Source organism: Branchiostoma floridae, chromosome 17 (genome assembly GCF_000003815.2).
Source record: "Branchiostoma floridae strain S238N-H82 chromosome 17, Bfl_VNyyK, whole genome shotgun sequence".
Classification (NCBI taxonomy): Eukaryota; Metazoa; Chordata; class Leptocardii; order Amphioxiformes; family Branchiostomatidae; genus Branchiostoma; species Branchiostoma floridae.
Window position 1 is genome coordinate 11,827,829 of NC_049995.1, and position 22,337 is coordinate 11,850,165.

At 40.6% G+C, this 22,337-nt stretch overlaps 2 protein-coding genes across 2 annotated transcripts in view; one reads left to right on the forward strand and one right to left on the reverse strand.

Annotated features, from left to right (window-relative positions):
* LOC118404793 (histidine N-acetyltransferase-like) overlaps positions 1-22,337 on the reverse strand; it is a 38,133-nt gene that overhangs the window by 8,430 nt on the left and 7,366 nt on the right. The gene's annotated exons all lie outside the window — the stretch shown is intronic.
* Positions 10,193-15,716, forward strand: LOC118404794 (probable N-acetyltransferase 16). The gene is made up of 3 exons (XM_035804139.1): positions 10,193-10,631; positions 13,809-14,039; positions 14,354-15,716. The coding sequence occupies exons 1-3, from the start codon at positions 10,455-10,457 to the stop codon at positions 14,924-14,926; spliced, it is 981 nt and encodes a 326-aa protein (XP_035660032.1). The 5' UTR covers positions 10,193-10,454; the 3' UTR covers positions 14,927-15,716.

Genomic DNA, 22,337 nt, shown 5'->3' on the forward strand with positions numbered 1-22,337 from the left:
TTATCGATGAAATAAATCGACTCAATTTTTAATAGATGAAATTTGTTGAGCTCGCCATCAAATCGCTCTGCCGCAGCGATGCCACCATCTTACTACAGTGTCAGTGAAATAAGATTTTGAGCTGTGTAATGAAAGACCTTACTTATGTAGGAGAGCTGGAACCCCTGACGAGTGATACTGCTGTCAGATGTGAACCTCAGGAACATCATGTTAGATGTGCTGGTGATGGGGCGGACTGTCTGTTGTCCTGTCAACCTGGGCATCAAAAGATAATATACAGATTAAAATCTATTTCCAAGTTCATGCTCGGAGGCTAATTGCAAATACATGATATAAACATAGGAGATACAAAAGTGACAATGAAATGTAAGTGATAAACATTATTGTAAAAAGAGGCTACTCAAATAGTAGGTGTTGGCTATCTTTAAACCATAATGATCCAGATAATACACAAAATAGTCTGTTTCCTGGCCTCGGCACTGTTTTTTCTGTCATCCGGAATAAACTGAAGCTTGTTCACAGACTGGTGACTTGGACGCCTCACACTGATTGGCCTTGACAATACACGTTGTTGCAGCATAATGTTTGCTTGTTTTTAAGGAATCTGAGTTAGTTTTGACATACAACCACTTCTCTTCGGTGTCCTCTTCCATAGAATATAATAAATTATATGTGTAAAGTCCTATCAGAATATTGTCTAATAGTGTGTTTGGAAAATTACCTTTGTAACTCTGTGGCAGTATCACTGGCTCCATCGTAGACAGCCAGAGAGTCGCCATTTGCATCAACGTCAAATCTGTCAAACATGACACGAATGATGCTTCCAGGTGGTACCGTGATGCTCCACTCGCATGTCGCATCGTTGCTATAGTTACTGGGATAGTTCGGTGACGTCATGGGTCCTCCAGAGGGGGCCGTCAGGGAACCTCCACATCCCTGGGCCCTGGTCGATGTCACTGAGGAATGACAAATTACTATCATTAAGATCATGTCATGTTCAGATGAGTGAAGAAAATAGTAAGACTTTGTCGTTACATGCGCTGTTAATACAAAAAGCAGTGACAGTACAACTCTTTATTGATCAATAAGTTCTCGGCCTCAACCAGTGATCATTAAGTTCTCGGCCTCAACCAGAAAAAAGGTGCGCAACTCAAATTTCGAAGCATACATGTAAAGTATAAAGTATTTTATGAATGAGTAGCAAAACTCAAATCAATTTGATTATCACTTTGAATGCGACACTCAGTAACTGAAAAAACATGTACAATTGAGCTGCGACCTGAGGTGTGCAGGTCAACTGAAGGTCAGACACTCAATTCTTTCTACTTGAAATGGGAAGGGAGTCCTTCTGTAATATTTTGACAATGTCTTGAAAGAATTTACAGAATAGGGAACTCGACCAACACTATGATCACAGTGCACCCTTGTTTTTCTCGCCAATTACCCCCCTGATTTTTAAAAAGACGTTGCCTGGAAAGCAATGACCACAATGATATGAAGTTTGGAGGACATTGATAAAAGGCTTGATACTACGATGTTGTTTCTCGAAATTGTAAATATTATGTGCTTATTATTTCTAGGTGAGGCCGACAACTTATTGATCACCCCTCGTACCTTTTGGCAACAACACCCTCGACTCATCAAAAATTCATGATGCAATTTCGCTGCAAGTACTTTTCAAAGAGAGCAACAAAAGAAAATTCCTCTCCAATACAAAATCGTTTTGTTGTGAGCGTATAATTGTAACATTGTAACTGTTATTTACAGTAAACGTTACGAAATTGCAAGCCTCACATATTATTTCGCATTCAGTTAGTATTTTTGCAACAGAATTATGATACATCTGATGCCATGTGTGTTTCAAGCTAAGTCACAGAATAGAAGTAAAAAATCCCATTGTATACGCAGTTGGATATGTGTTAGCTTTCCAGTAGAAAAATATTTTAACCTGTCCTAAAACCCTTTTATAATTTTCAGTAACATAAACTACATTACAGAAAATTACAGGACAAAAATCGACATGCTTATCAGGACATTATCTTATATGGATAAAGCTATATACTCCCAGCCAAAATTTCAAATCCATGTTTGGAAAATATGACTGCTTATACGATATCTTAGAGTCAGAGACAGTTATACAAACATTTGACCTGAGTTATTGAACCAAAAGGCCAACTCTAGCAAGAATGCACCCGAGTCGCTTAACAACGCTTAACTTAATACAACTGAAACCAGGAATGAAATTTGAAAGACAGTCCTTCCGTGCCCAGTGTAGTTGCTGTGCTTACAGTGTAAACACCTTTAAGACAAGACTGGAGAACCAATGGGAGCAGAGGAAATACCAAGAGTGTAGGGCTGGGTACCGGTACGGTGTACCGGTACAAAACCGGTTTTTCTCATTGGACCGGTCCAGAAAAGCGGGACCTAAAAAAATTTTGTGGACCGGATGTTGGACCGATTGGAAAAGGGAGGGTCTTTTTAGCGAATGCCCACAAACGCCCACTCTAGAGAAGTCCGCGCTGCACGAATCTAATTTTTTTTGCTTGGAATTTGTCCACGTTGTGCTCCCATGTATTAATCCTGAGTTTCAAGTCAATCCATTGACCCGAAGTGACATAAATCAAAGTTTTCGATTCTCGATGGTCTTTTTAGCGAACGCCCAGCAAAATGTCTTTTTAGCGAATGCCCGCTATATCCACAAAAATATCGGCCGTCGCGCAACGACACCTAAACCTACCGCCACAAACATGTTCAAGATGGTGTCCCATTGATGTGTACGGAGTTTCCGTGCTTTACAAGCATTTTAGGTCCCTGTTTTTGGTCAAAATGTACGGCGACGATACTACCATACTTTAACTATAGCAATTCAAAATGGCGGGCACTAGTCATGTGACCTCCTTGCGGGACTGTTCTATAAGTATCGCGGGAGGGACTGTTGTAGCATAGCTTCTCATACAACCATTTTAGAGTGAATTCTGAACAAGATTTCATTTCATAATGCTATCATCTGACTGATATTTACAATGTGGTCATTTTTTCTGTGCTAGTATTATTACCCAGGTTTGAGGAACTTAGTGCAAATTTGGATATTGATTCACCTCAGTGCCCAATTAATGTACAAAAGGCTCAGACACATCAGTGTTATAAACCTGAATAGGGGCAGGTAACCAATACTAGAAAAACATAGCTATTTATTATTAACAATACTATTTACATTATAATAATAACTCTTCACCAAACTGGACTTTTCTTATCTTTAAAAATTTATTTATCACAGAAACATTGTTACAATGAGGATTTGATTAGATGAGTATCTGTTACAGTGTGTACAAACTTATTTCAAATACAAAAATGTATTTCGTTTCACTTCCTAAATATTTTTAAAGTATTGGAAGAAGTTGACACATAAACAATATTAATTGCATTATTTATGTGCAGTAAAATGTGACCACATGCTATCAATAGCCTAATAAAATGTTGGAACATGGCACAAGCGGGCTCCCCTTCTGAGTACAGAAAGGAAATGTTTTATAACATATAGTTATGACGTAGAAAATTTCAATTGTAAAATGTACCTTTATTAACATTTACAAACAAATTGTTTTTTTCTCTTCTTAATAAATGACAACAATACAGGTAAGTAAGGTGTGTTTCCTTTTATAACAGGCCAGGTAAGACGCCGTACAGGTAAGTAAGGTGTGTTTCCTTTTATAGCAGACCAGGTAAGACACCGTACAGGTAAGTAAGGTGTGTTTCCTTGACTACATACTAGGTAAGACACCTTACAGGTGAGCAACGTGTATTTCCTTTCATTACAGACCAGGTAAGACACCGTACAGGTGAGTAACGTGTAATTCCTTTGATTACAGACCAGGTAAGACACCGTACAGGTGAGTAAGGTGTGTTTCCTTGACTACAGGCCAGGTAAGACACCATACAGGTAAGTAAGGTGTGTTTCCTTTTATAACAGACCAGGTTAGACACCGTACAGGTGAGTAACGTGTATCTCCTTTGATTACAGACCAGGTAAGACACCATACAGGTGAGTAACGTGTATTTCCTTTGTTCACAGACTAGGTAAGACACCGTACAGGTGAGTAACGTGTATTTCCTTTAATTACAGACCAGGTAAGACACCGTACAGGTGAGTAAGGTGTGTTTCCTTGACTACAGACTAGGTAAGACACCATACAGGTAAGTAAGGTACGTTTCCTTTTATAACAGACCAGGTAAGACACCGTACAGGTGAGTAACGTGTATTTGCTCTGATTACAGACCAGGTAAGACACCGCACAGATGAGTAAGGCGTCTTTCCTTTGCCTATAGACCAGATAGGGCATTATACAGGTAAGTAAGTTGCTTTACTCACCTGTTTAATACCTATCTGGTCTATACGCAAAGGAAAGACGCTTTACTCACCTGTATAATGGCCTATATGGTAGTATATAGGCAAAGGAAAGTTGCTTTACTCACCTGTATAATACCCTGTCTGGTCTATAGGCAAAGTAAAGACATCTTACTTACCTGTATAATACCCTATCTGGTCTACAGGCAAAGGAAAGTTGCTTTACTCGCCTGTTTAATACCCTATCTGGTCTATAGGCAAAGAAAAGACGCCTTACTCACCTGTGTAATACCCTATCTGGTCTATAGACAAAGGAAACACACCTTACTCACCTGTGCGGTGTCTTACCTGGTCTGTCATCAAAGGAAATACACGTTACTCACCCGTATGGTGTCTTACCTGGCCTGTTATCAAAGTAAATATACGTTACTCACCTGTATGTTGTCTCACCTGGTCTGTAAACAAAGGAAATACACGTTACTCACCTGTACGGTGTCTTACCTGGTCTGTGAACAAAGGAAATACACGTTACTCACCTGTATGGTGTCTTACCTGGTCTGTAATCAAAGGAAATACACGTTACTCACCTGTACGGTGTCTTACCTGGTCTGTTATAAAAGGAAACACACCTTACTTACCTGTATGGTGTCTTACCTGGCCTGTAGTCAAGGAAACACACGTTACTCACCTGTACGGTGTCTTACCTGGTCTGTAATCAAAGGAAATACACGTTACTCACCTGTACGGTGTCTTACCTGGTCTGTTATAAAAGGAAACACACCTTACTTACCTGTATGGTGTCTTACCTGGCCTGTAGTCAAGGAAACACACCTTACTCACCTGTACGGTGTCTTACCTGGTCTGTATTGAAAGGAAATACACGTTACTCACCTGTACGGTGTCTTACCTGGTCTGTAATGAAAGGAAATACACGTTGCTCACCTGTAAGGTGTCTTACCTGGCCTGTATTCAAGGAAACACACCTTACTCACCTGTGCGGTGTCTTACCTGGTCTGTAATCAAAGGAAATACACGTTACTCACCTGTACGGTGTCTTACCTGGTCTGTAATGAAAGGAAATACACGTTACTCACCTGTACGGTGTCTTACCTGGTCTGTAATGAAAGGAAATACACCTTACTCACCTGTACGGTGTCTTACCTGGTCTGCTATAAAAGGAAACACACCTTACTTACCTTTTCGGCGTCTTACCTGGCCTGTTATAAAAGGAAACACACCTTACTTACCCTTTATTGTTGTCATTTATTAAGAAGAGAAAAAAACAATTTGTTTGTAAATGTTAATAAAGGTAAATTTTACAATTGAAATTTTCTACGTCATAACTAAATGTTATAAAACATTTCCTTTCTGTACTCAGAAGGGGAGCCCGCTTGTGCCATGTTCCAACATTTTATTAGGCTATTGATAGCATGTGGTCACATTTTACTGCACATAAATAATGCAATTAATATTGTTTATGTGTCAACTTCTTCCAATACTTTAAAAATATTTAGGAAGTGAAACGAAATACATTTTTGTATTTGAAATAAGTTTGTACACACTGTAACAGATACTCATCTAATCAAATCCTCATTGTAACAATGTTTCTGTGATAAATAAAGATAAGAAAAGTCCAGTTTGGTGAAGAGTTATTATTATAATGTAAATAGTATTGTTAATAATAAATAGCTATGTTTTTCTAGTATTGGTTACCTGCCCCTATTCAGGTTTATAACACTGATGTGTCTGAGCCTTTCGTACATTAATTGGGCACTGAGGTGAATCAATATCCAAATTTGCACTAAGTTCCTCAAACCTGGGTAATACTAGCACAGAAAAAATGACCACATTGTAAATATCAGTCAGATGATAGCACTATGAAATGAAAATCTTGTTCAGAATTCACTCTAAAATGGTTGTATGAGAAGCTATGCTACAACAGTCCCTCCCGCGATACTTATAGAACAGTCCCGCAAGGAGGTCACATGACTAGTGCCCGCCATTTTGAATTGCTATAGTTAAAGTATGGTAGTATCGTCGCCGTACATTTTGACCAAAAACAGGGACCTAAAATGCTTGTAAAGCACGGAAACTCCGTACACATCAATGGGACACCATCTTGAACATGTTTGTGGCGGTAGGTTTAGGTGTCGTTGCGCGACGGCCGATATTTTTGTGGATATAGTGGGCATTCGCTAAAAAGACATTTTGCTGGGCGTTCGCTAAAAAGACCATCGAGAATCGAAAACTTTGATTTATGTCACTTCGGGTCAACGGATTGACTTGAAACTCAGGATTAATACATGGGAGCACAACGTGGACATATTCCAAGCAAAAAAAATTAGATTCGTGCAGCGCGGACTTCTCTAGAGTGGGCGTTTGTGGGCATTCGCTAAAAAGACCATGCGATTGGAAAATGAACAGATTATATGATCAGGCTATCACACGTTTTGGGCCTTACCGGTCGAAGAAAATAACAAGGGCGAAGTAAAGTAGACTCTATAGTCATTCTACCACATTTTACAGTCAATCGTACAGAGACAGTTAGCCCTAGTGTAGGATTTTCAAACGACAATGGGAGTCGAATACTCCACAAAACAGATTTCTTTGTGGCGAAATGTGCCATTGTTTTGAGTATCGTCCATTCACAAGTTTTCATATACTGTATCAGGTCCAGGTTCAGGTCAGGACCTGGACCTGATCCTCTGGACCTGAACCGGACCTGAACCGGACCTGGACCTGAATTTTCTGTACCGGTACCCATCCCTACAGGAGTGAGAAGAGGTTGTTACAACAGTCAGTGAGACGTCTACAAGTATTCATCCTCAATTTATCCACAAGGTATCTATCTCCATGTTTAAGCCACAGCAAGTACATTCTATGGATGGCATCCACGTGCTCATTAATTTTCACCTGATTTCAGAAAAAGTAGTATCTTATTAAAAAAAAAAGATTTTCTTGTACGACTCTTGTTCTTTTTGCACTATTTCACTATTTCTGCAGTCTGAATAGGATGCCATCCATGAATTTGCTTGCTGTGGCCTTATGTCTTTCACGAACCGTCTTTGGAAACTACAAGTATTAAAAGTGCTGTACGTACCTGTTGCAAACATCAGCCAGTAGATAATCGTAGCTTAGTAAAGTTGTGCCGCCATCTTATCCTAAAGGTATCTATCTCCCTGTTTTATATATCACGACCCGTAATTGTCTTGAAGCGCAACCTTAAAATAGATACAAGCCCTACCTGTGGCAAACACCAGCCAGCAGATGATCTTAGCCCAGGAAAGTTGTGCCGCCATCTTATCCTCAAAGTATCTATCTCCCTGTTTGTATATCACGACCCGTTTGTCTTGAAGCGCAACCTTAAAATAGATGCAATTCCTACCTGTGGCAAACACCAGCCAGCAGATGATCTTAGCCCAGGAAAGTTGTGCCGCCATCTTACCACACCCGCGCGGGGCTGGGCGGACGGTTTATCGGTCAGTCCCGCTGACAGTACTGAGACGACGTTACCTTATGGCGTTACAGAAACGTTGTTTACCCGACAGAGACCTACTACACAAGGCTACCCTTCTCGGAAATCATAAAAAAGTAACAGAAAGGCAATAATACTAGTCCTGTGGAAGGTTGAGTGTCATAGCCATAGTAAAGAGTTCTGAAAACTGTTCCACTGCACTGGTGAATGCCCCCTCATATACCAAATAGTAGGTGTGTTCCAGACAAGAAATGCCATAGCAACGCATCATCAAATGTCAAAACTCGGCCAATTATCTTCACCACAAGTACGATGGCTTCTCTTGTTCACACTCCCACCCTGCTGTGCACATCTTATCAAATTGAAATATGAATAATTAATGCCGCCCAGTACAACCCACCGGACCATGTACAATTGCTAGCTGTACAAAAAGCCCAAGCGATAAGCGTTTTGTCGTTACGAACAATGATCTGAGGCGGGACAGCGTGTCTTGGTCAGACAATAGACTTTTTTCAAAGGTTTTTGAAGCCCCAAACTGCCTGCGCTTAGGCAATCAGTATGGTTTTAGCACAGACCAGGGTAATTTGTTATAACTCTTCGAACTGTTGAATTGAGGGGTTTGTAAGTTTGTTTATTTTCACCCTTATACATTCATGTGGAGATAAAATCGGCGTACAGACCGCTTTCTAATGAGGCCATGAGGGAAGAGGTAAGGATCATGAAAAATGAAAGTGATGTACATTATATCATTTAGCATATATCATATTTTGAATATTTGTTATGACGCTCAGTAATACATATAATAACATACTATCGGGCATAGGGAAATGCCCGAGTTGACAATTTCGAGTCATGCGCATATTAAGTCTACGTGCGCTCCAGACATACATATGACGAAATGTTAAGGTCCGGTGTTTGAGAAGAGCCACACCTTTTTTTAGGTTAATGAACCCGCCACACTTTTCACTTGAAAAGAGTAGAAGCCCTACCCGGTGTGAGTGGAGCAAAACCATTACGGGCCCATTGTAGGGAATTTGCCAAACAGCCTCGTAACACCTGCCTTGCGTATTGAGCCAGTAAAGCTAAGGGAACAATGCGCCGTGCGTGCAAATACGCGCTGTCTACGTGCCAAAACGTGAGCAAACATTTGGGATCCGTAAGTACTAAGTACCGCCTCCGTACGAACTCGTAGGGAATCCGACGGATTTTGGAGCACGCAGGCACGCCGTGGAACTTTACGTGCAGGCAAAACTTTGTGTGTCATCGGGCTGCGGATTCGCCCCCGTACGTACGTGCCAGTACGGGCGACGTGCCAGTACGGGCGGACGTGGCCTCCCAAAAACAACGTACGGACGAATTGAACGTACGGCGGGTTGTGCCCTTTATATAGCTTAAGTCATGCTTGATACCTGACTTTCAATTGGGGAAAGAGATGTTGCTACAGTTAGCATTAGTTCATTTTCCAAAAGTGACCCATGTACATGTGGCATTGTACTGAGCAAGTTCGTGAAATAAAACGATTGTGCCCTCTGTCCCCACCTATTCAACTTTTCTGAATTAAAAAAAAATTAATAATTGATAGCGCTAGTGAAGAATATACTATTATCGAACTGCCTACTGGACCATACTCATACTCATACACTACGTTGATATGTTCCAGACATGCGGTGATCAAAAGTCAGAATATAAAATGTCACAAGTAAGGTAATTATCACCATCGCTAGTATGACTGCTACATTTCCCACTAATCCCACCTTTTCAATTTTATGAATTTGAAAAATTAATAATTAATGAAGCGTATACAATAAGGGAACTGACCAGCTGGACGATGTAAACTCAAATATGAGTCTTGTGTCTTCCAACCATGGTGAATCGCCAATTATCATCGCTAATATGATTGAGCACTAACTATTTCACTAATCCCACCTATTCAACTTTACGGAATTAAAAAAAAATGAATATCTAATAAGTGCATACTATTATTAAGGGAACTGTCCGACAGGACAATGTCGACTATGTTGTAGAGATTGAATGCTATTTGATTGTCAGAATCAAGTTCAGGAAAAATAAGGAATGGCCATTTTTATGTATAAATGCGATATATCTAGTTACTCTCTGTTGTTGTACACAATTTAAGGGAAAGGGAAAAGTTTCAATTTTGTTTCAAATTTGTTTCACAGGCAATTTAGGAGAAGCTGTTTCGTAGAAAGAAGGACATTATAAAATGTGAAAACATCACATGATCATAACTGGCCAATGACCGCGGGCTATAGCTGGATTTGTAAATGCATCATAATATGTTGATAAGAACATCTATTTTCTGCTACCAGGCGGACACAGTGTAATCGACCCTACCTTACCCTTGACCCGAAACGTGCGTGACGTCACTTGACCTTTATACTGCACGTAAAGTTGTATGAACGGGGCTACGTTAGCCGTGACAGGGCTCTCTGACATTCTGTTCCATCACAAGACAGCTACAGAGAAGAGTTTCTGTCACCCAGAACAAGGAAGAGTTCCGTTTCCTTACAAGTTGTAAGCCATCTGCACGCGGTATTTGTCTCGGGCAAACAACAAGAACATGAACTACATGTAGTACAACCGTTCCATTGAGCCCCCCTCCCCCAGTTCGTCATGACAGAGCAGAGTCCAAATCTTTTATTTCGTCTCGCTTCACACGATGACTACGACGCCGTAATGCGCATGTCTAAGGACATCTATAGCGACACCGACTACCTGCCGGAGTTCTTTCACTCCTTCATTGATGATCCTGACACCACGGTTTTCCTGGCGGTGGCGGGAACACAAGTGGTGAGTTTGGATTACAAAGTATCATACCAAATGTATATAACGCTACACAACTGTTGTTTAATTTCCCCCGTCTGTCACCTCAATTAGGGCAATTCTTACAGTACTGGTTCACATAGCAAGGCAGCTGTCAGGGTCGCTGGTTAGTGGCCCGATACGTAAATACATCTGTAGTATTTACATAATACTGTAAATGCATTTAAGTTCACGGAGATTTAATTTCGCGGTAGCGGGAAAGGGGACTTTTCGCGGTGGATTTAAGTTCGCGGTAACACCATAGACTGCAGTCTAATACCATAATAGAAAAATGTTCGCGGTGGTTTTAAATTCGCGGTAAAGTGGTCAGCGCGAAAACCGCGAACATTAATCCACTGCGAACATTTCTGCATTTACAGTATACTTGTAACAGTTATTGCTTCATGCGGTGTTAGCAATACCGTCCCAAACGTAAGGCCACAGCAAGTATATTTTATGGATGACATCAGCGCGCGCTTTTAATTTTCGCCTGATTTCAGAAAAAAAACAAGAATTTTTTTCTTCTGCAGGGATGGTGACCATGACGATAAAGTACCAAAATGAGGAAATGCGAGGTACCCAGGCCTGTAGTTGTAGAAATGAAACTTATTGGATAGATGTAAAAGTGACACCAATATGGAAGCCATGAGTGTGGTTACCAACTTTGTTGGTGATGCCAGTCTACCACACTAGTGTCACTTTTACCACACCTGTACATGTCTTGAAAACAGGAATGAATGCCTTGTTGGCTCTAATACCATATTTTGCCCCTTTAATTCTTGTTACAACTGACAGTCATCACAACTTTATGGTGCCTATTTTTGAAAATGTAGCCATCTTGGTTTTATCTTTTCACCCATCTTGTTTTTTTTTCGCCCTATCGCACTATTTTTGCAGTCTGCAGAAGATGCCATCCATGAAATTTACTTGCTGTGGCCTAAAGGAGTGTACTAAATACATAACAGTTGTAAACGAACAGAAAAAAAACACGTCAAAACAATTTTCACTTACAACTTAAGACGGTGGTCCTAAACATGCATGTACAACATAAAGTACTGCTACAATATTCATAGGATAGTACATACCTTAGATCTTGCAGCTTAGTTTCTTCTTGTATTCTGATCGCTGCCAAGTGTCGCAAAAATACCTAGACTTCGGCGAATTCATACCTCCATGAAATATTGAGAACTTTTGTAAATTTTATACAAATGACTTACAACATGTACATAATTCATGCATTGTGATATTCACCATTGACTAACTTATGCAAGAACTAGAGTTCAACGAACCCATCTCTTCGCCAAATAATCATGCCTTTATTTAAGACTTTAAGGTCTTATTGTTCCTCACAAACACACAAACATTACCAAAACCAGACTGTGACCTGACAGATGACCTGGTAGCATCCCTGGTCAATCAGAATTTCATGCTTGTCAATTTAGACTTTGTCCCCAGTGTAAGGGCGTCCTCCTGCAAACCATCTGTATAACAGCTGTGTCCATAGATATAGGTCAAAATGAGATATATAGAGCACAGTTTATTTCTGTTAATAAGTTTTGCTGCAGTACCTTAGGAAGCCGCTAGGGGGCCCACTATCATAATTTATCTTCGTTTTCCTGACCCCTACCCACCTACCAAATATCATCAGGATTTTTTCAAGGCTTCTCGAGTTATGCATTCCACAAACAAAAGGACGCACACACTCGGCCTGCTACCGTCCTAACGGAAAATGCTACGTCAACTATTTTCGAACACAACCTTCCTTTCCGCAGCCGCTACTTAAATACTAAATATCATGAAAATCCATACACAGCTTCTTGAGTTATATGCTGTTGGCATGGATTTATGAACTTTCCTCATTAATTATGCAAATAAGCTACTAATTTGCATAATTAGTATTACATTGTATAAGTCATCACTCATTCTATCTACATACCGAAAATCCTGATGATCTGTTTACACGTTCTCAAGTTATCCTCGTCCAAAGTTTGAACGGAAATCGGTGCCTGCAGTTCCCAAAAAGCCGCTAGGGGGTCCAAACTCACAGCACTTACTCTCTGTTTCAAGGGCTATCTACCACTCAAAAATCATGACCACAGCATGTCCAGAACACGAAGTGCCAAAATTAAAAGTTTTGCTGCAGCACCTTAGGCAGCCACTAGGGTGCCCATTATCGAACTTGACCTTCGTTTTCCTAACCCCAATCCACCTAACAAATATAATCAGGATCCATTCAAGGGTTCTCGAGTTATCTTGCTTACAGACAAACGCACTTACATACAAATCCCGCTACAGCACCATAGGTAAGAGCCAGGTAAACCATTTTCGCACTTGACCTTCCTCTCCAAAACCGCTACACACCTACCAAGTTTCGTGAAAATCGCCCAGCTAGATTTTGACTTATGCTGCCAAAAACAAACCGCAAAAAACATACCAAGCTCGCTGCAGTACCGTAGGAAAACGCCAGGTAAACCGTTTTCAAACTTGGCATTCCTTTCGACAACTGCTACACACCTACCAAAAATCACAAAGTTCCATCCACAATTTCTCGAGTTATATGCTGTTGACCTACATACAGACCCAAGTCAAGCAATCTCATACTCTTCTTGGCGAAGAGAATGAAATCCCCACAAACGCATAGCACACAAAACACACATGTATAAACACCCACATGCATTCTTAACCCTTAAACTGCCAGAGTTTGAGTTCTATGAAATGCTTTAGTGCCAGGGTTGGCCGCTGACCCCCGAAAAGAGGCACCCGAACAAGGCCGAAGTGACTTCCGGGGTTCGTGCGCTACACGCGCGCAAAGTTGCTTCTTCGGGGGAATACGCTATCCGGTTATAACCGTGCACGGCACATAGGGCATGTATATGTGTGCCGGATATATCCAGTTTTGGCAGTTTACGGTTAACTTTTTGAGACATTTAAGTTGTCTTTTCGGCATACTAAAATACATTGTAAAATTCACGGAAAGAAAAACGACATATTAAGTTACATTTACAAACGCTGAAATCTTACGTAAAGGCCAGATGTATGTTTCCGATGCCTTTAATAGATCTTAAAATCTGCTGAAAAATATCTCCGCCTTTAAGGGATTTATACGTATGTCTGAAACTTAGCTTAAATACTTGTTTTCGTGCTGTGGATCCTGTGCTTTCTTAGGTAGGCCTCCTAGTGGCAACAATCACGGAGGAAGGAAAGGCCTTCATCAGTACGTCAGCGAGAGTTGCTCCTGCCTGGAGAGGGAAGCGCGTCATCGGGAAGTTGGAGCAGTATCAAGACGCCTGGATCCGACAGAACCGTCCGACAGCCAGGTATAAACGAGCCACGGCATCCACTGCTAGCGTCTTTACAAGGAGACATATAAAAGGCATGCCAGAAGTTTTCTGCATGGTAAGTTTACATTTTACAGTTTACAATAAGCATGATCACGGTTCCGAGTGCGCAAAATTGTGCCATGACAGGAATTGCAGCTGACTTGTAGAAAACTGTCTCGTCCATTGTCTTGATTTTCACTGCACTGTCCAGACGTGATTTGTTTATGTCTCAGGGGCCGTAATCTTTGACATATTACGCATAATTTCTATTGCTGCTCATGTGCACTCGAAGAGGTAAGCATGGCTATTGCTCTACAGTAAAAACATCTCATCATGTGAAGTACTGGATCGATTCAATCTGAAATTTAGGTCACTTTCTTCACTTTTTAGCCCTACGTAGAATACAAGGGCGGAGCCAACCTGTGGTGGCGACAGAACCCCGCTAAGCTGGCTCAACTGGACACGACCGGCTTACCGGACGTCGTGCCTCTACAGACCGCAGACGACGACTTCTGCGCGGCTGTACAGAAATGGCTTCCCGAGGGAGCTTGCGGTAGTCACGACGGCAAACCCATCATACTGGTAGACTGGGACCCGTTCAGCCTGTGCCCCGCCAATTTGAAGATTCTACAAGCACAGAATAATATTTACATGTTAAACTACAAGGGAGAAGCTAGTCTGAGTCTTTCCAACTCGTATCCAACCGCTGCAGTGAGGATGATGTCCGTTACAATCTACGCTATGGACGACTTAACCGTCCAAAAACACCTACAGAAACACCTAGAGGACGTAAGCCGTAGCTACAAAAACGAAGACATACAACTGAGCGTATTTGTCGGTCTTGCTGAGCTGGAGGATTCAATCCACCAGTTTTGTAGGGAAGCTTTACAGATGAAAAATCTGCTGGACAGGAAGAGTGAAGTTATCATGACTGAAAGTGACATATTATCCAGCCACCTGTGAGAGGCCTCAAGGCCGGTGGATATCAATCGTATGATTGACATCCTTTGGGAAACCCAAAAATTATACAAACGTGTGAAAAAAAGGTTCTTAAAAATCTGCCGTTCATTGTGTGATCTTGGTGGTCAGGAAGGGTGAACAAATGATATAATACACAGAGCACGGTAAACCGCCCAGTGTATTCTCAATTTTTGTTCTTTGACTTTGGAATTTTTTTCTTCAATATTCTCGGGCATACGTGTTCTCTTTTTGTATGTTTTGCATTCTCGAAGCAGAGGTTGGGTCACGGAGATAGTGGTAGTGGTAGGGATTCCCTCAACAGAGCTTTAAGCCTAGTAAAAATCTCAAGCCCACCCACTACTGTCTCTGTGACCCAACCCCTGCATGGAGAATAACTTCGCATGCTTTGTAGAGAGTATGGTCGAAAACTTTATTCTAACGTTCAAAACTTGATGAGCACACGGATGCAATTTTTTTGACCGAATGAACATGACATAAACAGCAGACTATGTCCGCCCGTCATACCTATTACAACGTTAAGTGGAACATTTAATTGAACACAAAGCGAGTAATTAGTTTGAGTTATCTCTGCAGGCTTTATCAGTATGACTGACCCATGCTTTCATACGCGTGATCTAGTTTCAGATTTGAGTTAATCATGTGTTTTCAATGAGAACTGTAAATGTGTATTGTATGTGTTGTCACCCAATATCAGCGACGCTGCCTGGGTTGTTTGCCGTGTATTGCGTTTTCTGCATTCTCAATAAATGAATAAATAAATCTCTGCAGCCTTCATCAGTATCACTAGCCCATGATTTCATACACGTGATCTACTTGATACGTGATACGTACCTTTTGTAGGGAGTCGATGTGCACGTGTTTTGCAAGTGTTGTGCACTTGTTCGGACCGTGATAGCCTTGCCCTGTTCCCAGAAAGATGGACATGTAATAAGTCTCCTGTAGGGCAACGTGATGACGTAAACATGCAATCGTTTATCTCGTATTTTTTGTTTGTTTTAGAACTGCTTATATAAGATGATATTTACCCTCAAATCTGCAAGTCATCTTGAAACAAGATTATAATTTTTCACGTCAGAAACAAGTACATGAAAAGTAAAAGTAAACAAAAGTCATTTCTATGACGTAGGTTACGATTTAGGTTACTTTCTACAATTTCTTTTCAGACCGTCTTTCAAAATAAATGTTAGTTTCATGGTCGAGACATGTGCGCAGACAATTTTGGAGGAGCTGTTTCGTAGAAAAGAATGACTTATTTAGTGTCCCTTTGTGAAAACATCACATGGTCTTTACTGACCGCGGGTCAGTAGATTTTTAAATGCATCGCAATATGTTGATAGGTCTGGAACAGCTCTTTTCTGCCAGACATACGTTGACGGTACCACAACGGCAAGCTGAGGAAGAGAGTCAGGTCCTACATCAGCCCAACCCTGCACAATCAGGTAACTTGCAGATGAGTTTATCAATTTGTGCCATTCTAAGCATTTTGAAAACCTAACGTCAAATATCTTCACAGTAAAGTGCTAGAGTAACTTGAATAAATATCACATGGGAAATTAACTTGAAACACATTTCATTTGTGAATGTCCCCTTTGTGAAGCCATATTCTGTATACTTCATGTACGTACATTCATTGACTTAATCTAAGTATGTTTAGAATTAAGATTATTTACCTGACTTGTAGTTATTCTGTGTTCAATGACAATGTAATGGTAGTACGTTAGTATTTAATTTTGTTCAGTTTCAATAAGCGTCATGGGCATGAATTTGCTATAAATCTATATCGTATTATGAAGGAAACAATGGGTAGCTTTTCGTGCCTGTAAATTGTGAATCAATTATTTAGGCCGCACTGACTTAATTTTATGAATGACATCTTCTGACAACCCCAAAACTAATGCGAAAGGGCGAAAAAAAAAGAAAATCAAACAAAAGCAAAAGTACCACTAAATCACAGGATAAACCTCCAGTCCATTCTTTCCCAGGCTTGGTTTGTCTTGTTAATGTTCATCTCCAGTAAGACTGTAAGACAGAATCAATGTTTTATTGCAGTTCTTGTATAAAGAGGGAACAGTTACTTTTGCCCCATACCCTTACCTTGGAGAGCAGGTCCTCTGGCAACAATCCAGATTGACCAGGCCGCTTTTGGGTGACATTTGGGTAGATTTTTTATAAGAGGCAAAAATCAACGCGCGCGGATGTCATCCATAAAATTGAGTGGCCTTATTTGTAAGAAAAGTTTATTCTGTACTTCTACCGTCATCAAATTAGACTGTATGTTACAATTAAGGAAAAGGTTCATATATTTCTTGCCGTTTTTAGTTAGAATACCTCTATGTAAAGTTCTTTGTTTTTATTTGCCCTTTCTCTATTGTTCATTGTTATGATTTTAACTGTTGCTGGAGGTGTGGGTCATGTAAAGGTATATCCTGTTACCCACACCTTGCAGAACTTTTTCTGTAAAGTTTAATAAATATAAATAAATAAATAAATTCATTAATCTATTCTATGTTTATCTGTTGCTATAGGAGACCTTTACCTGCAGAATATGATAATACCGCTATACAAAATGGAATCCGCAACTTGCATTTTCATTCTCTTAACTCTGCTAACAATCACTGTTGGGAAGACCGTTCATTATACCGGCCGTAACTTGACGCAGGTCCCGATAGACGTCATTACACCAGACGTCTATTCTGTCAAGTTGTCAAACAATAAAATATCCCACCTGGACTCATTAAGCACAACCCCGTACATATGGTATCTGTTTATCGACAACAATCGGGTAAAGGATTTATTCCCGCAAACCTTCCAACGTCTGGACAAGCTTCGCATTCTGGATCTGGACAGAAACTACATCGTTTTCCCTCGTGACTTCATCTTTTCTGATCTTTCCGCCCTTTGGGATCTGTTCCTCTCCAACAACCTGGTTTCTTCTGTATCAGAACGCGCGTTCCACGGTCTGGCAAGTCTGGAGTTCCTGGAACTTTCCGGGAATCGACTTTCATCGGTTCCCATGCAGGCAATCAAGCTGATTCCGAGTAAACAACCTTTGTCAGTGCTGCTTAGGGTCAACAACATTAGTCACATACCCCAAGATCTTAAATCTGCACACCCGTCCACAACTTATCAGTTACAGGGGAACCCTTTGCACTGTAGCGATGCACAAGGCAGCCATGATGACGAGTTAAATATTGCTAATATGGATAAATGGCCCATTATTACACCTTACATTATCAACACCGAACATAATCGCACTTTCGTCGAAAGGCATTTCCTACTCAAAAGTCATCACAAGAACTTTGGTGTTGTCCCCACCACTTTCTACGTACCTAAGCACATTTCCTTTATTCTACCTTTGTTTCTTTATGACAACCTTGTTGATTCATTCTTCTGGAACACCCCGACAGGCCGCCATTTAGTCAAACCTGCCACCAAACCGTTCGCGGTTGAAGACTTCACCGCGGAAGACTCGGGCATTTACACAAATGAAGCAAGTATGCAGGGTAGCACGAAAACATTTTATAGTGATCTGCTACTGTGCCTCATTCACCCAATGAAGGAGACAAAGGGACAAAACACGACAATTTCCCCATCCGACGACTTTTTACCACAAAGGAAAAACAACACCGACACTTGTTAAGGTTCTACAAATCAATCCTGCTGTTCCTACTGGTTAGTTTTTAAGCCTTCTTTTTATCAGAAATTCTGTGATGTTAGGAACACTAACTCACAAGACAAATATGTCGTCTTGGTCATAGTTTTGTTTGGTATTTTTATTCTGGTGGTTCTCTGTCATGCCACATTATTTTGTTGGAGAAAACAGCGAGCGAGAGGAGAACACATTGACATCACCAGTACAACATTGCACATAGGGGTACAAGCTATGGCCGTCTGTATTCCCCATCACAGCCTGCTCATGGTGACAGATCAGTCAAGAGAAGGAGAATCGAGCCCAAACGCCTTCCCTCTTAGACGATTGCGATCGCGAGAAACCCACTGGTCGGAGATGATAAAAGGAGCAACGCAGTGTAGTTTCCATTACGTGACAGAAGCGCACCAGGCGGACACAAACGGTGTTGCAGAGGCTGAGGTTCATCACTATGACAACGATGACGCGTCAGATGCAGATGAGGAGGAACAATATCACCAATACGCTTCTGCAGCGCCGCCCCCTCTACCGGTCTATGAGGAGACTGCACCCAAAGTGCTCGTGGAAGAAGAATCTGACCAGCCTGCTTTTCACATAGGCAATGCCGAAACTGGTGAGGAAGAAATACCTTACGGCGTAGCCGCAGCAAATTCACTGTACCAACGGGACATGACTCCAAATCGTAGTGATGTCACAAGTGAGCGTTCGTACAGCGTCTCTGCAGATAGCTGTGCGGTAGAAGGGAACAGGTTGGAAGAAAGGTTTCATGTTGTAGCAGAGGCAAACACACTTTATCACCAAGATGCGGCTGCAAATTGTAGTACTCTTACAAGAGAGCACGCAGCTAGAAATAATTCATATGGCAGTGCGGCAGATCCGATCCAAACGGAAACAGTCATCACTGACATGTATATCCAGCAAACTGCCATCACACGTGACGTCACAACCACGTTAAACCATGAGTCTGAGGAAGATTTCGGCATTCTGTACGGAAGTGGAGCGGCAACTGTCGAGTAAATGAATAAACTGTATGTCAAAGAGTGAAACGTGTAAGAACCAAGGATATCTTCACATAAACTTAAACAATGCCTAATGAGTAAGATGTGGAATGCCTCTATTGTTCATTCGGTTCAGCACTGTAAAATGGAATATGTTGTATTGCGTTCTCTTTCTTCGCAGACGGGTATTTAGAAGTATTGTATATGATTTTAATGTCAAATTTATTACATGATTACTTGATAAAGAAATAAGTATTGTATCTTATTTGAGATTTGCTTGATTTTAGTAGTTGGTCGACTGTCAAGTAAATGAATAAACTGTGAAAGAGTGCTCTTGTGACCAAGGACATCCTCACATAATTTATAAACTTTGAATAATGCCCAGAGTTAGATGCGATAAACTTGTATCGTTCGGTAGCTATAGGTTTGGCATTTTGTTGAATTACGTTTTCTCTTCGTATATGGGCAATTTGAAGTATTGTGTGTTTCTATTTTGTTTCAATTGAATAACATCATGAATAAAGTAAAGTATCTTACCTTATTTGTGACTTGCCTGACTTTAGTGGTTTGGTACTGAGACTATTGCATCGAGATGATAGTCATTTTTTTTTCAAATTTGATGAGTTCACTCCGTAAAAGATATTATTATGAAATCTTATGTTTCTATCTATTCAGACGGTTCAAGCTGGAGACTGCCGATAAGGTGTAATACAAGTTACATATCGAAACTGGAATTCGAAGGCACAGCATGAAATGAACAGCATTTTATTTTACACTGTAAATTGTACCATAAGGAACGGGTTGTGCTTTATGAATATATCAGAAAAGAGTTTTCATATTTTGAACATCTTAATGTAACGGATAATTTTCTATTTTTGATGCGCCTAGATAAACCCTGTATATTAAACATTATTTGTTCGTATATCTACACCTGTACAAAGAAACGAGAAGATGTCGACCATCCTGTTAGCTTAGTACCTTCAATTAGTTAAATTGTATCTTGTTGTCCCTGCATATGTCTGTTATGTCTGTTATCAGTGACCTGTACCTAGCCCGTCGAGGCATGAATGTACAAAGAGGTCTTTCATTCATTCATTATACAATCTGTCTCCCTAGAATATGTTCGTCCTCCCAATGAGCTGAAGATTGCCGACCAGGTGTAAAACTATAGCATTTGTCTCCCTAAAATATATCTTCGTCCTCCCAATGAACTACAACTATATATGTTTGAAACTCGACCTATTTCTACACCCAGACACTGAGATCAGGGACATAAACAGAAACCATACTCTGATTGAGGAATTTCTGTGTCAAATAATGCATAATTTAAGGCGGACACGCAGTTGTGCACGTGTTGTGCACGTGTTGTGAGCGTGATCGGGACGTGATAGCCTTGCCCTGCAACCAGAAGGAGGCACGTGTAATAAATAATAGGTCACCTAGATGCAATGCAACGTGTTAATGTAAATATGCAGTAACTATCTAGTTTTTGTCTTTATCTTTGATGATGATATGTACCCTCAAGTTACATGTTATCTTAGACCTACCTTAGTTTTTCACGTCAGAGACAAGGAAAGTCAAATAAAATGGTTTCTTACTGATAGCTGCTAAGGCTAAGAACAGGGATGGATGGAGGAGACTTGTGCAAGAGGGCTGACGTCACAGTTGAGTTGCGTGGTAGGGAGCAAAACCTTTGAAAATCCTTCTTTTCTTTGGAAATTGTGCCCAACCTTAAATTTTTTTTGCTAGAAGTGACAACTAGGGTCTGATCTTTCATATTTTGGTCAAAATTTCTTCAGTTGACCAGTTTTGATGGCGTAGTGATAGATCTGAGTTGTTGGGTCCAGCGGATGGCTACAGGAGTGAAACTGGGTCAAAGGTGAGGTTTGTTTACTTGAATCAGCTGTGCCGAGAGTTTGAGGTGGTTGACCCTCTGTTTTCTTTCCATGTTTAGCTAGTATACCCATGTGACTTTCTGGTGGAGAAGAATTTTTGAGATTGAAATAAAGGTAAGTATTTTTACAATGTCTTATTTCAGGGCTTCTTATGCTGTGTGCCAATGGGGAGAATCAACTGTCATGTCAGCCCTAGAAGGCAACCATGGTCCCCGACCCTCCTGATGAGGATGGGACTAGGTGAGGTGATGAGACTGATAGCTTCAAACACGGTCTCTACAATTTCTTCTGGGACCGTCCTTAAAAACACGTGTTACTGAATACAGTATAATGGTCGAAACACGTGCCAATCACCCAGTTCCATGTAATTAAAAAGGCGCCAATTTTGTTTCCAATTTGTCAGCAGACAATTTAGATGAAACTCTTTCGAAAAAGCAAGACTGTTGCATAAAGTCCTTGGGGAAAACATCGCACTGTTATATAACTGACAAATGATGACACCGCAGGCGAGATGTTTGCTTGCGGAAGATATGATAAAAATATGGACATTTGATGTCACCAAAATACATCACGGCATGTTGCCATCTATATGGCGATTTCTTTCATTAGTAAAAGTATACTGGATGTGAAAATAAAAAGAAAATGCAACTGTGTAATCAACTAAAAACACTTCAGTTAAAGGACCAGGAATACAGACAACAAAGATTAACTTTGAGAGCATTTATTACTTTTTTTTTCAAATGAACAAAACTAACATCATATTCATCACAGCACCCAGGATCATTAAAAATGGTGTGTTTAGGTTTGTCGACAATGTGAATGACTTAACTCAGATGGCAGATACTAGAACC

Bases quoted from the DNA above. Each gene is read 5' to 3' on its own strand.
- LOC118404794 (XM_035804139.1), top strand. From the start codon at position 10,455: ATGACAGAGCAGAGTCCAAATCTTTTATTTCGTCTCGCTTCACACGAT. The intron at 10,632-13,808 runs GTGAGTTTGGAT...GTGCTTTCTTAG, and splicing joins CGGTGGCGGGAACACAAGTG to GTAGGCCTCCTAGTGGCAAC. The intron at 14,040-14,353 runs GTAAGTTTACAT...TTCACTTTTTAG, and splicing joins TGCCAGAAGTTTTCTGCATG to CCCTACGTAGAATACAAGGG.